Source organism: Geotrypetes seraphini, chromosome 2 (genome assembly GCF_902459505.1).
Source record: "Geotrypetes seraphini chromosome 2, aGeoSer1.1, whole genome shotgun sequence".
Taxonomy (NCBI): domain Eukaryota; kingdom Metazoa; phylum Chordata; class Amphibia; order Gymnophiona; family Dermophiidae; genus Geotrypetes; species Geotrypetes seraphini.
The window spans coordinates 80,942,655-80,963,693 of record NC_047085.1 but is presented as its reverse complement, the minus strand read 5'-3'; the positions used below and the strand labels follow the sequence as shown (position 1 = coordinate 80,963,693).

The 21,039-nt window shown below is 44.2% G+C and overlaps 1 protein-coding gene across 7 annotated transcripts in view; it reads left to right on the top strand.

Moving 5' to 3' along the window:
* NECAB1 (N-terminal EF-hand calcium binding protein 1) overlaps positions 1-21,039 on the top strand; it is a 319,716-nt gene that overhangs the window by 102,865 nt on the left and 195,812 nt on the right. For all 7 annotated transcript variants that reach the window (XR_004538301.1, XR_004538300.1, XR_004538299.1 and 4 more), the window contains one exon: positions 18,851-18,959. Coding sequence is in view for 1 of the 7 variants with exons in the window: in XM_033933237.1 (XP_033789128.1) it covers positions 18,851-18,959 (109 nt within the window). In the remaining 6 variants the exon portion in view is untranslated. The remainder of the gene's footprint in view (positions 1-18,850; positions 18,960-21,039) is intronic.

The window sequence follows — 21,039 nt, the reverse complement described above, 5'->3', positions numbered from 1 at the left end:
AAAATTAAATAAGTCAGATCTTTTGTGTGAAAGGCCCCAACAACAGAATACATTACCTCTCTCTTTGCGTCTGAAGTATAATAGGCAAGCTATAACCAAGAATTTGAAAATGTTTTATTTTAACAGCTTTTGACATTGTCTTGAACTGAAGTGGTGATTTTATTTAATGATCTTTTATATAATTTTAACTGTATAGGGATGCTTGTTTTATTTGCATTGTGTAAGTTATTTTGTACCCCAGCGAGGATAGTAGATTGTGTGGGATATAAATGGTGTAAATTATATAAAAATCCCTATGCTAACAGAATACCTGATCTCAGTTATGTTCTTACAACATAGAAAGACTCTCAGAGTACAGAATAAGTGATCACTAATTAAAAATACAATAAAAATATATACTCAAATTAAACTGAACCTCCAAGAAACCTCTCTGTGCATGCACTACACCAGAAAAATAGGAGCTGTAAATCTCCCTTATTATGCAAAATATAAAATTAGTGGATTTAAGGATCAATATTCAGCTGGTGGCACTCAGTATTTTGCTGAGTGCAACTGACATTGTGCCCAGAAATTCAATGCCAGGCCATGTCCATGTTTTGACATTGAATATCTGGGTTTCCAGCATTGGCTAATACACACATGGTTAAATGCCATATTCAGCACTTAAATGACTATGAGTTATACTGCATAACGATAGGAACGACTTTTGTGTGATCCTATTTATGTGATAAATCTGGCCAGTTAAATACCATGGGCTCCTTTTACTAAGCTGCGATGGCGTTTTTAGCACGCGCAGGATTTTAGCACGCGCTAACCCGCACTACGCGGCTAGAACTAAAGCCAGCTCAGTGTTGGCATTAGTGTCTAGCGCGCGGGGCAATTTAGCGCACCCTAAGCGCATGCTAAAACCACTATTGCAGCTTAGTAAAAGGAGCCCTAAATACTGGCACTTAACTGGCCAAGTGCTGAATCTGCCCTGGAACACCCCCAAATTAGTCAGTTTTCGGTTCAGAACTAACCAATTATTTTTTTAGGCAGTAATAACCAGTTAAGTGCCACTGAAAATGTCTGGTTAGCCCTGAACAGCCAAGTACTGTTTCTGGCTAATGTAGAGGGCTATTTTCAATATGATATCCAAATCTGAGTTTGCATGCTTTGCGGAAAACACTCAAAAATCCAGTACCAAACATGGCCATTTTTAAAACTGCAAAACGTCTAATCTTGATTTTTCATAAATGGCCTTTTTGTCAGATGTGTATCTATCTAAAAAAACAAAACAAAAAAAACAACCCACTTCCAAAAGAAAACCACACAAAATATGCTATACTTGTCATCTTTTAGATTTTTTTGTTACATATATATTTTTATTTCCTTATCAAAAATTGTTTGTTTTTGTTTGTGCAATAATTTTATATATTAATGTAGGCCGTTCATATATATTCATCATTTTAGTTCATTGTTCTTAATTAAATACAAAATGAAAAATGTACATTATTGATAAGTGTTTATATTTTATATGTTAATGTTTTTTATTTATGATTTTAATATATTCTCATTGTTTAATGTACCCTGAAGAAGGCATATTTGGATGCCTAAACTAGGATCCTTGGATGGAGCTTTTGGGCCTCCCCCCCCAACAAAAAAGTGTTCCGCTGCCTATCACTGAAACAACTGTATCTCCCCTATTCCTTCTCTAGGGTATACTTGTTCAAGTTTTCCAGTCTCTTCTCATAGGTCTCACCTCAGCCAAAATTGTTACAGCTCAGTTTGTTTCAGAATCTATAGTATTATAGGACCTATATTTTGGAATTCATTACCCTCTGAAATCAGACTGCTGTCATCATATCCTGATTTTTGAACTGCTCTCAAAACTTTCTTATTCATAAATGTTTTTATGATTAACCCTGTTTTCTGGCCCTACTAACTTTCCTGGGAGATTCAATTTAATTTAATTCTACATTTATAGCCCACTTAACTACAAAGTTCCAAGCAGTTTACAAGTTAAAATATATAACATCTAATATTTTTTTATAACAAAGTATGCCAACAGGTAGTATATATTTACAATGGCAGTAACATCAATCTTAACCAAAATATATCTAAAATAACCATCAGCTGATAATATAGGCCCTCCTTTACAAAGCCACACTAGCATTTTTAGCGCCGGCTGCGGCAGTAAGAACGCCAACATTCATAGGAATTCTATGAGTATCGGAGTTCTTACTGCAGCAGCCGGTGCATAAAACACTAATGTGGCTTTGTAAAGGAGGGGGATACATTTAAGTGTCATTATCATCAATCTTACTCAATCAAGGTACTTCTGAAATAATCATGTCTTTATTGTCTTTCTAAATAACCCAATGTTGGATAGATTTCTAATTTCATTGGGTAAAACATTCCATAGCTCTGCAGCTCTACCCAGGAGTATTTTCTGTCTAGAGAATAATCTACAATCTTTAATGGATGGCATCGCAAACCGTAATTCTCCTGAGGCATGTAAATATCTTGTTAATTTGCATACAGTTATCAAACATCAAATAACTAGGACATAACCCATATAAAATGTTAAAAAGGGGGGGTCACGTGACGCTATGAGCCTGTGAGGACGCGACTCACATCGGCTCCGGGCCCCAATCCGATTCTATTAGCCTCGGCGACTTCAAAATTCATCCTGGCCGGGTCCCCTGGAGAAGCCCAGCATCGGGCTTCCATGGATCAATATTTGACCCGGTCGCAAGAGCCGGCGCGCTCAAAATCTGTGCGAGCAGGAAAACAAAAAATAACTCCGAGCGCACCTAAAATGGCGGCCGCATCGGGAACAGCGGTATCGGAGTTCACAGACGCGGCGCTGACCGACCTTAAAACGGCAGTGGCCCAAGCGCTGGGACCACAGTTGGAGGCTTTAGCCACTAAAATGACCCGCTTGGAGCAGCTACTGACTGACACGACGGCCCGCACGGCGGAATTAGAGCATCGGGTGTCTGCATCTGAAGACACAATGAACTCCCATGAACTAGACATAGCAGCTCTGCAAGAAACAGTGCATCGACAGGCAGAAAAACTAGACGACCTGGAAAATAGGTCGAGACGCAGTAATCTACGTTTTCTGGGAGTCCCCGAACTGATTCCTGATGCGACCTTACCTGCCGAGCTGGAGGGCTGGCTCGAGTTGGAATTCCCAGAAGCTATGGAACCCGGCACTATATGCTTGGAAAGGGCCCATCGCTTGGGAAGGAAGCCTGCCCAGGATGACAGACCGAGAGTTGTAATAGCTAAATTCCTGAACTACAGACACAAAACAGCAATTTTGCGCCAATATCGGGTACGTAAAGAAACCCTAAAGATGAGAGGATCAGCTATCCGTATCAGTCAAGATTACTCGACGACCCTTACGGAAAAAAGAAAAGGATTTTATCCACTTTGTAAACGCCTGGAGGAACTTAAACAAAGATTTCTGTTCCTGTACCCAGCTACCCTGAAAATACAGCATGAGAGTGCCTGGCATTCCTTTTCGGAAGCTTCTGACGCAGCTGACTTCATCAACACCCGACTGGAATCTCCGGGAGACCCTCCTTGAAGAGCATAACACGTAACTGTATTGGGTCATGACAGGACTAACCTTTACTGATTCTAGATTAGAATATGATGTTATGTTGAGGCTTTACTTATTGTAAGTGTGTTCTGGTTTGTTTGACGGATTGGGGTTCCGTGGGTGTCTCTCCGGACCTCTTGCATATACCATAGGGATATGCTTGTTGGGAAATTAGGGGACAAGGGGGGAGGGGTGGGGTTAGATGGGAAGGGACGGGAACAGCCTAAGAGGAAAGCAAATGTTACAGTTAAGTTTTTCTTATGGGTCAGATTGAATATTCCTATACTATGTTTAGCCCTGCTTTTGCTACAAGATAATGGGTTCTCTGTACTGAACGCCTGGGGGAGGCTGGGCACCCAGGCGTGGGACTGGAATTTACTTGTCACCATGCTAATTATATGGGGTGCCCATGGGAGATAGTACACTTCGCATCATTTCCTGGAATGTTGCTGGTATTTCATCCCCGGTGAAGAGGTCCAAAATCCTGCAACAATTGAAACGCCACAGGGCGGATCTGGCTTGTTTGCAGGAAAACAAATTGACTGATGGGGAGCATGAAAAATTAAAACGGGGCTGGGTAGGATCTGTTTTTTATGCTTCCTCATCGGTCAAACGGGCTGGAGTTTGTTTGCTGATCCGCAAGGGTCTGAAATGTGTAGTCACCACTTGTCACCGAGACACTCAGGGTAGATCCTTACTATTACACATTACCTTACAGGGTACTGACTTCCGTTTATTGATAATATATGGGCCTAATACCTACTCGACCACGTACTTTAATTCTTTGACTACTTTGGGACTTATGGACACCTCAGTCCCCCTTCTGATAGTTGGGGATTTCAACCAGGTCCTAGACACCTCCCTTGACCGCACCAGAACAACTGGGTCTCCACCTGCAACCGACACTAAGGGGTTGCCCTTCTTGTGTAAAACGCTGGGCCTGGTAGACCCTTGGCGACTACTTCACCCGTTCGAACGTGACTATACACACCAATCACGAGCTCATGGAACCTTTTCCCGATTAGACTATATTTTGATAACTGAATCTCTGTTCTCTCGAGTAACAGAGGCGACTATAGGCCCCTTAGCCATTTCCGATCACTGCCCTATCTGGTTGGATATTGCCTGGACAGCCCCCCCTTTGGGGGGCTTCCGGTGGCGCTTCCCCTCCTATCTGAAGGAAGATCCTACATTCCAAGCATACTTAAATTCTTGCTGGGAAGACTTCTTAAACACCAATGGACAACATATGCAAACCCCGGATCTATTTTGGGAGACGGCCAAAGCAGTACTAAGAGGGGGGATAATTTCTTTTGTTTCAGCTCGCCGCAAACGGATTACCCAAGGTATTCTTAGACTAGAGAAGCAATATACACAATTGAAAGCCCGATACCTTACAAATCCGTCTCGTCTGCTCCGTGAGGATATGCACTCAGCACAGGTGGCATTGAATGCACTATTACACGAAAGGGTCAAGCGATCACTGTTTTATAGAAAATATAGGTTCTATCGTTATGGTAATAGAACTGGTAGGTTGTTAGCCACACTGACAAAGAACTGGCAGGACGACCGCTATATACCCCGGGTAAAAACTGGGCCTCACTCTTACCATACTAAACCAACTGACATAGCGGAGGCGTTTTACCAGCACTTCTCTAAATTTTATGATAGCCATACTACATCTGCGGGCCCTGACGTGCTTGATTATCTGGAAGACGCAGGCATGCCCAGATTCACAGACCTGCAGAGATCAGTGTTAAACAAACCCATCCAGGGCGTAGAGATACAAAAAGCAATTTCTCATCTCCGCTCATATACTGCCCCGGGACCCGACGGGTTTACCACTGAATTTTACAAGTTGATGTCTGTGCAGGTGTGTGACTCTCTCCTGGGTTATTATGTCACGGCCTTGGAGAAGGGCTGCTTTCCGACACACGCTAACGCGGCTACCATAACTTTAATCCCTAAACCAGGCAAACCTAGAGACGAAGTTGACTCTTACCGTCCAATATCCCTCCTCAACGTTGATATCAAAATATTGGCTCGCTTGCTGGCTAATAGACTAACTCCTCTCTTGCCGCATGTGATATCTAAGGCTCAAGCTGGATTCGTCCAGGGCCGCCACTCGGTAGTGCATGTTCGGAGGGTATTGTTGGCAATGTCTAGAGCCCAACTCACTTCTACCCCGGGCATACTGGTCAGTCTAGACGCTGCAAAGGCTTTTGACCAAGTGAATTGGTCCTATTTATTTAAAGTATTGGAATACATGGGTGTGGGGGGTTGGTTTGAGTCCTCTTTGCGGGTGTTATATACATCCCCAACAGCTTCTCTTCTAGTAAATGGAATTCTGACACGGCCGTTTGACATAGGTCGGGGCACTCGACAGGGATGTCCACTATCCCCACTACTATTCATTCTCTACTTAGACCCTCTCATTCGAACTATCTTGAGGGATGATGTAGTGGTTGGGTTGAAGGAGGGCACCTCTCAGCTACGCGTGCTGGCATTCGCGGACGACCTCTTACTCACCTTAGCTCAACCGTATAGTTCCCTACCACGTGCTCTGGAACTCTTGGACGAATTCCACATATATTCTGGGCTGACATTGAATAAACAGAAGTCTCTAGTACTCCCCCTGCAACTGTCACTTTGCGACTCTTGGCCTGGCCCATTTTCTCTAGTATGGGCCCCAACATCTATTCGATACCTAGGAATACACATACCGAGGGATTTGTCTACACTCTACTCACTAAATGTTATGCCATTGCTCACCCGAACTACCCAGCGGTTGCAGGCCTGGAGATCCTATCCATTGACACTAATGGGCAGGATTGCCCTGTATAACATGATGATGATTCCACAGTGGCTCTATGTTTTACAAACTTTACCAATATTTTTGTTACACAAACATATCCGACACCATCATCGTGCCCTATCTCGATTTTTATGGGGGGGGAAGAGATCCCGGATCACCTTACCCAAATTAACTCTACCTATCTCTCAAGGAGGCTTGGGTTTATTACACTTGGGGAGGTTTAATGAGGCCTGCTTGATGCGGCACTTAAATGATTGGTTCTGTAACACATCCTACTTTACGGCAACGGAGGTGGAATGTTTGGCACTAGCCCCCTACCACTTCAGTTATATGTTACATGTTAAGTGCCTTCCTAAACGGGACAACACCTATGGTGAATTGTTTCTCCTTCCCCTACGACGGCTCTGGAAGACTCTCTGTCGGCGCTTGGCCGTTAGATCAGACACAACCCCGTGTCTCCCGGTGGCGGGTAATGGGGATTTTCTCCCGGGAATGGATCTGGGTGCCCAGGCCTGGTGGAACGGGAGGGGTCTATTTTATTTGTTTCATGTATTACAACCTACTGGACAACTGCAATCTTTCCAAACATTATGTGATTCTTCTGTAGCACTGCCTGCGGACTGGTTCAAATATACCCAGTTACATCATTATGTCAGTACTTTGTCAAACACCGCCTTGACTGGAACTGTCCAGGACAGATTGTCGGAAGCCCTTTGCCTAACTGCTCAGGAACCCATACCATTACGTTTCCACCACAGATTTCTACAGGACTTGGCTGGAGAATTGGACTATGCTTCCTTAGCCTCTACATGGACTCAAGACTTGCAGATTACAATTTCGGCGGATGTGCTAAAACGGAGCTTCTCAAAGGGTATGAAACTACAGACATCAGTGGCTGATAAAGAACGATATTACAAGTTCCTAACCCGGGCATATTTTGCTCCTGTCCGGGCGTTCCGGGCGCATGTAAGTCCTACTGATTGTTGCCCAAAGTGTGCAGCCCCGCGAGCCTCGCTAGGCCATATGTTTTGGCAGTGTCCGGGAATACAGGCTTACTGGAAACGAGTCTGCCTGCAAATACAATCCATCTGGAACTGCGCTTGGCAGCCCACCAATACATACCTATTTACGTTAAAACTCTCCTTGATACCCATCCGTCCAGGTGCAGCGGCGTTCGCTCGAAAGGCCATCTTCATGGGACTTAAAACTATTCTCCAATGCTGGTTGTCTCCACACACGCCAACGGTTTCCCACTGGCGCACGCAACTGATCCAGTTGGCTGGCTATGAACGAATATCTATTACAGACATGAACTCTAAAGCTGGTTTATTATACCTACGCTGCTGGGTGCCCTTCTGTTCAACACTGACACCGATTGTCCGCAGTAGATTGTTAAACTGACCTGACTCTTATAAGGCTGTTCCCAGGGGGGGATGGGAGGGTGGGGTGGGAATATGGGGGGAAAGGGGGATGGGGGGAGGACTCTTGGGTTCTATATTGTGGAATAGGTAACTTGCTTGATGATCTGGCTGATCTTGTTAATGTTTTATGTATGAAAACCTAATAAAATTGTTTTAAACATAAAATGTTAAAAATAAAAATCAAACTTTTAAAATCTATTCTTGCTGCAATTAGCAGCCAGATATGTTCTCTGCTACAGTATGTGGCCTGCTCTTCAGCATATCAGTACTGGCATGATGATAACTCTGATTATTTATTATATTATTTCATGCCTATATTCTAGGTGATTGTAAATGCTATGTAAACCACTCAAAAGGCGGTTGCCCTAGTGCGGTATATCAAATTTTAATAAAACTGAAACTTGTTCTGTGGTGTAAGCCCCATATCGTTTTTGTCACCTTCCTCCAAACCACTGTCTTTTTAGGTCCTCCAAAACTATACTCCAAGTGGGGGGCCTTACCAATAGCTTGTACATGGTCATCAACACCTCCTTTCTTCTGCTGGTTATGTCTCTCTCTGTGTAGCCTATCATCCTTCTAGCTATGGCTATCACCATGTAACACTATCAACCCAAAGTCCCTCTCCCTGTCAGTGCCTATCAGCCTCTCACCTCATAGCAAGTACGGCTCCCTTAGATTTCTACTCCCCAAGTGCATCATTCTGCATTTCTTTGCATTAAATTTCAGCTGCCAAATAATAGACCAATTCTAACTTTTGCAAATAACTTTTCATCGTGTTCACTTTGCAAATCTTGGTATCATTTGCAAAAGGGCAAACTTTTTACCTTCTAACCCTTCAGCAATGTTGCTCACACATACAGTATATTGAATAGAATCAGCCCCAGCATCAGTCCTCGAGGCGCTCCACTACTCACCTTTCCTTTCTCTAAGTGAATTTCATTAACCACCATCCTCTGACATCTTTCTATCAACCAGTTTTTAATCCAGTTCACTGCTTTGGATCATAACTTCAGCCTATCAGGTTTATTCAAGCGCCTCCTATGAGGAGCTGTGCTTGTTGTATGACTTATGGAGGTCTCCAACCTATTGACAACAACCCCAGACTACAAGATGTTCAGAAAGGAAATAAAAACTATACTCTTCAAGAAATCCCTTAATAAAGCTTAATACCATGATAAAGCTTAACCCCCCTCTTACCATCCCCTCCCTAACCCCAGATCCTACTTTTCCCTCTCTTGGAAACCTTCTCTGATCTAACGTTGTAACCCTTCTTCCATAACTCTTTTTGTAATCCGCTTTGAACCGAAAGGTAATAGCGGAATAGAAATCTGTAATGTAATGTTACTGCTATTATGGTATGTTGGAATTGCTCTGTAGATCCTTGAGAGACATTTGTAGTGTTTTGTATTACCGTATTTTCACGCATATAACGCGCGCGTTATACACGATTTTTACAAACCGTGCATAACCTTGCGCATTATACGCGTGAGCGCGTTTTACAATGTTTTTTTACATAGTCCCCCCCCCCGACGTCAGATTCACCCTGCAGGACCGCTCGCACCCCCCCCGACATCTGATTCACCCTGCAGGACCGCTCGCACACCCCCCCCCGACATCCGATTCACACCCCCACCCGCAGGACCGCTCGCACCCACACCCCGAAGGACTGCTCACACCCCCACAGCCTCCCCCCCATCATGGAGAAGCTCCTACCGTTCTCCTGCTGCTTCCTCTGCCGGCGGTCCCGGGTCTTCTGTGAGCCCTGCGTCTGCGCTGCTTCCTCTTCCGGCGGTCCCGCCCTTTCTCTGACGTCAGAGAAAGGGCGGGACCACCGGAAGAGGCAGACGCAGGGCTCACAGAAGGGCCGGGACCGCCGGAAGAGGAAGCATTTCAGAGCAGGGCTCACAGAAGGCCCGGGACCGCCGGCAGAGGAAGCAACAGGAGAACGGTAGGAGCTTCTCCATGATGATGGGGGGGGGGGAGGCTGGGGGGGTGCAAGCAGTCCTTCGGGTGGGGGTGCAAGCGGTCCTGCGGGGGGGGGGGTGAATCAGACGTTGGGGGGGTTCAAGCGGTCCTGTGGGGTGAATCGGACGTCGGGGGGGGGCATCAGACTTTCATGGTGGGGACAGGACTTCAAGGGGGAGAGGAGAGTCGGGGCGGGCGAAAGGAGAGTCGGGGTGGCCAGAGGAGAGTCGGGGTGGGCGAAAGGAGAGTCGGGCGGGGACGGGAGAGTCGGGGCTGCATGCGCGGTATACGGGTGTGTGCGGTATATAAAAATTTTGTTACATAAATTACAGTTTCCTGTGCGTTTTACACGGGGTGCGCGGTATATGAGTGAAAATACGGTACTTCACACTAAGCCACCTGGTATTGAATTTTGGATTTGGATTTAGATAGCGCCTGTCTCAGTAAGGGCTCAAGGCAAGTTACATTCAAGTACAGTAGGTATTTTCATGTTCCTGGAGGGCTTACAATGGAGAATTAAAGGGAAAATTCAATAAGTAGCACCCAAAAGTTAGGCGCCTAATTAGGCACTGTTCAGCATGATTCAAGTAAAATTGGGTGCTGTTTGGTGAATCGCACTGAGCGGCACCTATTTGGGCACCTATTTTGAAGGCGCCCAATAAATAGGCCAGTTCTAGGCACAACTAAAAGTTAGGCGCCCATGTAAGCGCTTAAGCACGCTTAAGAGCAGGGATTCTGCAAGAAGGCACCTAACACGTAACCATGCACACAAATAACATGCATAGCGCCTATTTTTTTGAAGACCGCCTAAATTTATAGAGGTGCCTTGTTACAGAATCGCGCTTTCTTGATAGGCGCCTAGGTTTCAATCAGTGCTGATTAGAAGATTAATTGAGCTTGTTTTTCAATTTAGATACGCGCCTATCTAGTTGGCCGCCTCTGAAATAGGTGCCTAACTTTAGGCGCTGGTTACAGAATTTGGGCCTAAGATCTCAAGCAACATTGGAAATTGAGCCCTGGCTTCAGTGGCATAGTAAAGGGGGGGGAGGCGATGCGGTCTTGGTAGGGCTGCCGGCCCCTTCCTCCTCTATGCCCCCCACTCCTTCCTGACTGCGCGTTCCCACGCCCCTTCCCTTCCCTCCCCTTGTACCTCTTTAGTTTTCCCTAGGTGAAAAGCATTATGAACTTGCTGCCCACACTGGTGTTGCCTCTCTCTGACATCACTTCTGGGCCCTGGGCCTAGGAAGGGACATCAGAGGGATAGCTGACACGACGCAGGCAGCAGGTTCGTGATGTTGCTCCCGCCTGGAAAATGAAAAAGATACAGGGAAAGGAAGGGGGACGCGCATGGCAAGAGGGAGCAGGAAGGAGCAGGGGGCAGACAAGAGGGCAGGGGAGGGGCACCACTCACTCTCGCGACGCCACTGCCTGGCTTCCCTGGTTCTCAGCCTGGTACTCTAACCATATTTGGTTACTTATCAGCAAACTAAAGGCTAGAGAATCTGAAGCCTGTTGGCCCTGTGGCAACCTACCAAACACATTGGTCAGTAAATTATTTAATGGTTGTTAGCAACCTGTTTTCATTAGAGAACTACTGAACATTACTGTTCATGTGGCCAATAGGAAGACACTGGACTGAGAAGCTAGGGCTGATGGAGATCCAAGTGTTAAAGTACCTGCAAATACGATTCCATTCAAAATATATTGGTTTTCTGTACATTATTTTAATTTTTTGGTACACAATTCCCTGGTGTGTGTATATAGTGTGCATAATATCATCAATAACAGAAGAACTACAAGAGGCAGGTGGTACACAATTATGGGGTTCTTTTCTGCTGTGTTCAAAAGAGTCCCTTCTGTCCCTTCCCCCTTTTGGTGATCATACAGGGGGGAGCAGAGGCCTTTTTGAGCTTCACTAAACATCCAGTATCTGAATTTAATTCAGTAGCTATAAACTACAGGCAAATAAGTAGGGAAAGCATGTGGGATTCTTTCCAACTTCCCGGCATGCGTGCGTGCATGCATGTGTGTGTGTGTATGACAGACACGCACACATTTCTGACACGCAGTACCTCTGACACGCAGTACCTCTGACAGGAGAGTTTTGCCATGTCTCTCCAGAATTTTATGTTCAATTGCTATATTCCTTATAGAAATGTATTGAGCATCACGGACCCCTGAGGAAGAAGTGTTTTTCGAAACATGGACCATGTCGGGTCCGTACTCGACACAATCGAGGACCAACTTTGGAAATACAACCTTTTATTGTCTTGAAATATTCCTGAACCTTGTACATTGTCTGCAGTTCTTTTTTGGGGGGTTTTCGTTGCTGCATCTTCACTGCAGATTTGTTGGTTTCTTTTTTTTTTGTTTATTTTGCCACTGTCTAATAGTGCCTTCACTGGTTTCCCTTCTACTTTCACGGATATAGTAGAGTCAGAAACTTGAGTGAGTACTGGTTTAGTATTGGAGCTGTTTGCCTTGTGGATCCCCCTGAAGTTTTCCTGTGGTTTGGTGGGTTTAGTTTCACATGGGGCTCTACGTTACCCTATCTGGCTTGTGGGGTTACTGCTTTGCCAGTGGCTTCCTTCTGTATACCTGTATTCAGAAGTTGGCCTAATCTTTTCCTTATCCAAGTTTCAAGTTTCTTTATTCTTTGATATACCGTTTATCAAACAGGTACCTAAACGGTTTACAATGGAATAAGTCTAAAATAAAAAAAGTAAAATTATAAATAAATAATATCTAAAAAAAAGAAATGTAAGGTAAGAAAATACACATAACAGACTGACTTAATGGAAACAAAACAGGTGGAGGGACATGGTAAATTAATAAATACATTGAGATTGAAAATAAAAATAAAGGGCAGAAAGTGGTGGAAGGGGTAAATGCAATATGGTAGGGCTCGCTTCAAAAGAAGTGTTTTTTTACGTTTTGGTTGGAATTGTGTGTATTGGGCGATGATCAAGTCTCCTTGTACTTCTTGTTATTTCCAGAGTTCTTTTCTTCTGGTTTTCTCTCTTTTCAGCAATTGCACCTCCTTCAGGGCTGCAACTTTCTGACACAGCTTGGCCATTAGGGTCCACAAGTCCTTCTCTCGGTCCTTAGTTACCACTGTATCCACTACTTCTCTCTCAACTTATGGAATAGGTTAGCACTATCTTGGGTTCTCAAGGAAGCTATTTCTTTTCTAACTGCCTAATAGACTCTGTTAAGCAAGCCACTTAATTCATCTGGGCAAGAGACCTAGCAGGTGGTTCAGGGATTTTCTTTGCCCCTACCAAAGCCAGACTTACTGCCTCCTGCTCCTCTTCCTCCCTGACCTATTTTAGCAACTGTAAAGCCACAGAAGGTTTTGTTTTCCTCTCATGGAACCTCTGGTGCATGATCATTCATTTGTTTTGTTGGTTTTTTTAATCTTTATTAATATTCCAAACTAATACAAAGTGCCAGGAAATTTACTGACATTAATAAACAACATAAGCACTTAAATTCAATCAATAACCATGCAGAAGAAAAATATCCCTCCCATCCCATCCAACAAATTAATTATAACCAAAAAGATATCCCCCCACACCCACCCTGTCCTGGATGGGGAGCACCTCTTTTTAGTTCTACAAAGCAGAGTCTTTTCTGAAGGGTGCTAAGATAAGCCATCCTTCCTGACTATTCTCCTAAGCAGAGCTTCTAGCCTCCAGAGATAATCTGAAAGATTTTCTCCCTCTTCTTGACCCATGTTTCTAAATCTAAAATACAGATCAGGCCCACTTTCTGCAGTGCCAAATATGCTTTCTAATGCATCTAAAAAGAAAAGAAACTACTAATAGCTCTTCCTTAATCTGACTAGAACATCTGTGAGGAAACTAGCGACCCCAAAAACTAATGAGCACTAACAAGAATAAATGTTAAGTGAGGGAGGGTCCTCAGTCTTCACAACTCGTAAATAGGGGTAGAACACACAACCCCTGCAACAGAGTTTTCACTCAATAAATATCCCTGGACCCTTCCCGATTCTCTACCAGCTCCCACAAAGCTATAAACAAGAGCGAGACAAAATGCTTCTCTCTACTCCCTTCCTCTTCTGACTCCAACTGCCTGTCTGTGCAGAAAAAAAACCTCTGACTGTTTCAAAAGAGCCAATAGTAGCTCTCTGCCCCTGATAGTGGAAGGAGTCCACACAGTGTGCATGATAGCTTCACTGTTGCCATTAATCAGAGGCCTGCCTGCCGAATTTCTACACTTACATTCAGGGAATACAGGAAACCCCCCTCCTCACATTAGTAACTGAGGAGGGATTGCAAATGCTTAAGTGATTTTTGTCACCTCTGCTCTCCTGAATAACTCCTTGACTTTATGCACCCAAGCTGGAATAGTAATCTGTAGACCTCGGGGGCCTATAAAGCTAAAGCTTACAATTGAAGGACTCTTCCCCAGAGTATATAGTCAGGGGGTAGAAAAGCAGAAAGAAACCAAAAATGGTTACCCAGATACGGAGCAGGTATTTATACTCGGAGGAATATCTTTCTGAACACAGCTCCAGCTCTTTGATTGTAATATTGATTTAGGGTGGAGAAAAGACGTTAAGAGCTTTAGTACTGATTTCCAATATTAGACTCATAAATGGCAGGCCTAAATTTATGAGCATAACTGTTAACCTCCTAACTTACGATGTATTTTCAATTAACAAGTTGTGCTCTTAAATTTGGCTGAAAAAGGGTGTAAATTTAGGAGACTAGTTAAGCAGCATACAATTAGGAGCTCAGCATTTTCTGAATATCAGGCCCAGAATGTCCCACTGTAAAGTAATGCTCTGAAGTCAGACAAAGGTGAAATTACACTGCTTTTGATGGAGGCTCTGGAAAACTCTGCAGGCGCTCAAGTTGCAATTTTTTCAGTTGCCCTACATTTCTGATAATATGGCTCAGTATAATGTTAGTGGTAAGCTGAAATAGGGCAGCTCCATAGGCACTTTATTGTTTGACATAAGAGACGGGTCTCCTGCGTTAGAGAGACACAAAGAGCAACAAGAATGGAAGCACTTCAAGTGATAATGCTAGGTAAATCTACAAATTTAGCTGAATGCGATCTTAAAAGAAAAGCGTACTCCTTTTTTCAGCAGGGCACATGGCAAATGTATGCAATAGTTTTTACTAAAATTTCAATCTTTTTCTGTTTGTTGAAAGCAAAAGTAAAATATTAATGCAATTTTCTCGGTTCCTTTGTCATTAATTAGTCAAAGCTTGGCACTGCGTATCTTTTATTGCTATGAGAAAATTATATTTATGGCATTTTGGTGCTTCTTGTTCTTCTACCCTCTCTAGTGTTTTCCTTTACCAGTTCCTAGATTTCAGAGACCTTTTATTTGCCAGCAGTGCCTTTTATGTGCATGGAGAGAGGGAGCTGTGCTCTGCTGCCCTTTATTCTTTTCAGTTTAAGCATTTTCATCCTGAAGGAATGATGTGAGGTATACTTCTATTTTTCCAGTCTGTCTTCTTTATAGGAGAGGTGCTCCTGAGAGCTGCTATTTGTGTTATCAGTTCCAACCACTCTTCAACAAAAAAAAATATCCTCTGCCTTATCCAGTGTTCCTAGTGTGAAGTTATAATGGCAAATCCCCCCCCCCCTACTTTCTGTTCTGCTATGCCACAAAGTTATACTTCTTAATTTCAGGAGCATGTGTGTGAAGGGTAATTGTATAACCGAGTGCCTGCATTTATTCACTCCCTGTGCGCAGAAATTAATGGAATGCTAGCACTTACACATACCTAAGCATTGTTTTGTAAGGGCACGCTTAAGTGTCACAGCGTATAAAAATGAAGGTCTCTTTTTATCAAGCTGCTTTAGGGGTTTTTTTTTATCCTAAGTCGCTACGGTAAAAGTTTCGATGCTCATAGGAATTCCTAAGAGCGTCAAAGCTTTTACTGCAGCAACTTGCAATAAAAAAAACCCCTAAAGCAGCTTGATAAAAGGGGGCCAAAGTTATATATGCATGGGCAGGGCTCCCACTTATGCATGTAGGTTACAGAAAACTGTAAATTGCATATGTGACTGCAGTTACGTCATATCTATGACTGGGTTAAATGTGAACGAATGCTGGATACCAGGTTCCACTAATATTCTTTAATAGAACCTGAGTGCCCAGATGCTGTTTTGGGTCTCATTATGCATCCTTGGGGCACCTATATAGAACAGTTATAGGATTGGCTGATATGTTTCTGCTTTATTTGCATTCTTTTTATATTTTTTTTCTCTGCTTTTCCCGCTCTTCTGTTTCTTTGTTCACATACCTCAACCGATTCTTTCCCTTCTTCCAGCCAGCTTCTCACCCTTCTTCAATTTCCCTGCTTCACCAGCCATTGCTCTCTTTCATCCCTCTAGTCAGTCTGTCTTCTCTTTTCCTGGCTCCCTCTCTCTAGTCAGCCATTTCTCTCTTTCTCCTTCCAGTTTCTCTGCCTCTCATTTCAGGCAGTCTGTCTCCCTCCAACCAGCTGGAATCTTTCCCACCCTTTCCTCTCTCCCTATATGACAGCCAGCCTCTTTCATTCACTCCCACCATTCCTGCTAGCTTTTCTCCCTGCCCATTGCTCTTTCTCTACCACCCCCATCATAAGAACTTAAGAATTGCCGCTGCTGGGACAGACCAGTGGTCCATCTTGCCCAGCAGTCCGCTAACGCGGCAGCCCTTAAGTCAAAGACCAATGCTCTAAATGAGTCCAGCCTCACCTGCGTATGTTCCAGTTTAGCAGGAACTTGTCCAACTTTGTCTTGAATCCCTGGAGAGTGTTTTCCCCTATAACAGACTCCGAAAGAGCGTTCCAGTTGTCTCTGGGTGAAGAAAAACTTCCTTACGTAACTACGGAATCTATCCCCTTTCAGCTTTAGGGAGTGCCCTCTCGTTCTCCCTACATTGAAGAGGGTGACCAATCTGTCTTTATCTACTAAGTCTATTGCCTTCAGTATCTTAAATGTTTCAATCATGTCCCCTCTCAGTCTCCACTTTTCAAGGGAGAAGAGGCCCAGTTTCTCCAATCTCTCACTGTACAGCAACTCCTCCAGCCCTGTAACCATTTTAGTGACTCTTCTCTGGACCCTTTCGAGTAGTACCATGTCCTTCTTCATGTACAGCGACCAGTGCTGAACGCAGTACTTCAGGTGAGGGCACACATTTCCCGGTACAGTGGCATGATAACCTTCTCTGATCTGTTTGTGATCCCCTTCTTTATCATTCCTAACATTCTGTTTGCCCTTTTCGCTGCCACCGTGCATTGCGCGGACGGCTTCATCAACTTGTCAATAAGAACTCCCAAGTCTCTTTCCTGGGAGGTCTCTCCAAGTACCTCCCCGGACATTCTGTATTCGTGCATGAGATTTTTGTTACCGACATGCATCACTTTACACTTATCCACATTGAACTTCATTTGCCATGTTGATGCCCATTTCTCGAGCTTGATTATGTTACGTTGCAGATCTTCGCAGTCCCCCTGCGTCTTCACTACTCTGAATTATTTTGTATAGTCCGCAAATTTAATCACCTCATTCGTCGTTCCAATTTCCAGATCATTTATAAAGATGTTGAAGAGCACGGGTCCAAGCACCGAGCCCTGCGGCACCCCACTGGTGATGCTCTTCCAGTCCAAGTATTTCCTTTGCTCCAACCAGTTTTTAATCCACGTGAGTATTTCACCCTCGATTCCATGCCTTGCAATTTTCCGAAGTAGTCGTTCATGTGGAACCTTGTCAAACGCCTTCTGAAAATCCAGATATATAATGTCGACTGGGTCACCCTTGTCTATCTGCCTGTTTAATCCTTCAAAGAAGTACAGCAAGTTCGTCAAACACGATCTGCCTTTGCTGAAACCGTGCTGGCTGGTGCCCATCAGCCTGTGTCTATCAAGGTGATCAATGATGCGGTTCTTTATCAGCGCCTCTACCATCTTTCCCAGTACTGAGGTCAGACTCACCGGTCTGTAGTTTCCCAGATCTCCCTCGAACCTTTCTTGAAGATCGGCGTAACATTCGCCACCTTCCAGTCTTCCGGAATCTTTCCCGATTTGATCGACAGATTGGCTATTAGTTGAAGAAGTCCAGCTATAGCCCCTTTCAGTTCCTTGATGACCCTCGGATGGATGCCATCCGGTACCAGGGATTTATCGCTCTTAAGCCTATCAATCTGCCTGTTTGTCTTCCTTTCTTCCACTTAGCAGTCAACAGCCAGCTCCATCCCTGGTCTACAGTTGTACTCCTTGACCTAGGCCTGGCTTAGAAGATAGCTCCTCTTCCTCAGTGTGGGCTGAAGTAACATAAGCAAATTTTGCTGCAGTTTAGTAAATCCCATAGTAAATAATTCATAGTAAAACTGCATGGTGGGGTTCATAAAGACGCCCCCCTTAGCTGACTAATACTGAAAATTTTATATTGCCAAATAAATTATTCCATTCCAGACAGACATGCCACCAGAAATCCCAGCATTTTACGTGACTAAATATAGAAAGTTAATGAATGTGTGACATAATTTTCAATAGAACTTTGCAGACCTTCAGTCCACAAGAGACTACACAGATCCACAACAAGGCAAATATGAAAAAAAGAGCAGTATATAAAATGAGTTCTTTATTTAACAATGCCCTATATGGACCACATATTGTCATCACTTAGATGTCATACACTTTATGTGATGTTTGCAATGCCATTTTCATTTTTATATGTATTTAAGTATTTGTTTAATTATTTTTCTGTGCCCTGATGCAGCCCATGTGTTGGCAAATCATGGTCCACATTGGGTATTATTAAAATACTCATATATTCTGGGCTCATATCTGCCCTTTGCAAATCTTTGCCATCTTGATTTCTGTGCACTTACAGCACTTTAACAATATTGTACACATCTCTGCCAAGGACATTGTTTCTATTTTATCTAGCAACATTTTACTGAATCATTTTAATTATGATAATTTAGTCTATGACTTAAAATATATGCCTCTTAGGTTAAACAGAGACTGATATTAAGAGACTGGTAAAGCTTTACAAGCCAATGTATGTATGTGCTTTTGATTTCAGATGATGGTAAACTATCATTTGATGAATTCAGAGCTTATTTTGCTGATGGAGTCCTGAGTGGAGAAGAATTGAGTGAGCTCTTTCATAGGATTGACACACACAAGACTGAGTAAGAACCTTGTTTGTTTTATTATTTAAATCTCTCTATACATAGTTTACCGAGCTTGTACTGGTCAATCTGTGTCTCATTCACCAAAAATTCTATTACCATTGCATCTTCAGGAGAAGGAAACTCAGAGATATAGAAATGTAGATAATGATAGTAAATAAAGACCATCCAGCTGATATTTAAAGTGAGTTAATCAGCTAGAAATAGCAACTGACCAGTTAACTCATGTGTATGCAGCTATCCAGTCATTTTCAATGACACTTAACTGGTTAGTGGTTCTGAAAATGACTAATTAGCACCAAAGTGGAAACCAGCTACATCAGACACATTCCAAGGGTATTTCAGGGGCAGAGTCCGGTTAGCTCCCATATTCAGAGCTAACCACCCATGTTTAGCACATAAAGAGGATCACATAAATAGATATCCTAACTTTCCTTCTCATCAGTTACAGATGAACCCAGAGACTTGTGGATTATGACCATCTACCAGCAGGTAGAGATAGAGAGCATTAAACTGGGCTCTTTCATACAGGATGACATGCTTCTTGACCGTCCAGTATTCTCTATCTCTAGCTGGTAGATGGATAGTCTCTCACAAGCTCCTGGTTTTCTGTTCTTCTTTGCTCATGATCTGTTTCTCAGTTCAGTTGAGCTGAGGGTGTTTAGACTAACAGTGCCTACTTTAAGGGGTACAGTTGATGCGCCAGGTCTTTACCTCACTTCATCCTCCCTCTATGCTACTGCCCCATTCTCAATCCTTATGAAAAAAGGGTTATTTTTTGGCATCTTCTAATGGCCACAGCTTTGAGGAAGCTAAATTAGTTCTGAGCCACTGAAAACTGCTTTAGGTTTGTCAACCCTTTAAAGTGGTGAGTATACCTTTAAGTTTCTTTTCCTTTCTATCTCAGCTGAGACTATTAAGTGTTGCTCTCAGCAGGGACTGATAAAAGGGTAGACCTAGTAGGCACGTGCCTCAGGCCTGAGAAGATCAGGGGGGCTCAATGCACTGCTCCAATGACATCACATCATCTACTGCAGCGCCGAACAGCTCTTCTTCCTTCTTCCCCCTCTCCCGAGCCAGCACCAGCTCTCTCATCTCCACCTTCCCCCTCCCCCGAGCCGGCACCATCTCTCTCATCTCCCCCCCCCCCCCCCCCCCCCCCCCCACCCTCCCTTGGGACAAGCAGCCACCCTCTCTGATCTAGCAGCACCCATCCCTCTTCTATCCCCAAGGCCAGTAACATTTCTTTCTATCTCACAACCAACCTTCTTTCCTTCTGCCCCTAAACTGGCACCACCACTTCCATTCAGGTCTCTCACCATCTGGCTCGCTGCAGATAGTAGAAGCCCAGCTATTCCTTCATGCAGACTCATGACCTTTGGCTAGGCTGTGCCCCGCCTCTGAGGAAATAGGAAACTGCATAGAAGAGGCAGGGCCCAGCCTACCCAAAGGTCATGAGTTTGCATGTAGGAATAGCTGGGCTTCCACTATCTTCAGTGATCCTAGACGGTGAGACAATTGAATGGGAACAGTGGTGCCAGCTTGGGGGCAGAAGGAAGAGGGTTGGTTGGGATATTGCTGGCCCTGAAGATAGAGGGAAGGATGCTAGTCCTGGTGATGAAGGGGGGGGATGAGACAGAAGGGTGCTTCTAGATTGGGGGAGATTCTGTATTGCTGGCCCTGGGGACAGGAGAGGGAGGGGTACTGCTGACTCTGTGATCTGGATGATAGGGAGAGGTGCTGCTGGAACTGGAAAGGGAGGTGAGAAGGAAAGGTACTGTTGGCCCTTGGGACAGAAGAGGGAAGGATGCTGCTGGCCTTGGGGGGGATGCAAGAGGGAGGGAGTGCTGCTAGAACTGGAGAGAACAGTGAGAGGTGTTGCTGGACCTGGGATGGAAGGAAAGCAGGAAGAGTGCTTCTGGATATGAGAGAGGGAGTGCTGCTGGACCTGGGGAGCTTAATGAGAGGTGCTGCTGGGCTGAGGGAGGAAGAAGGAGATGTGTACCTGGATCTAGGGGGAGGGGAGAGAGAGAGGGAGGGAGAAGTGCTGCTAGATCTGGGGGATGGAGAATGAAAGTTG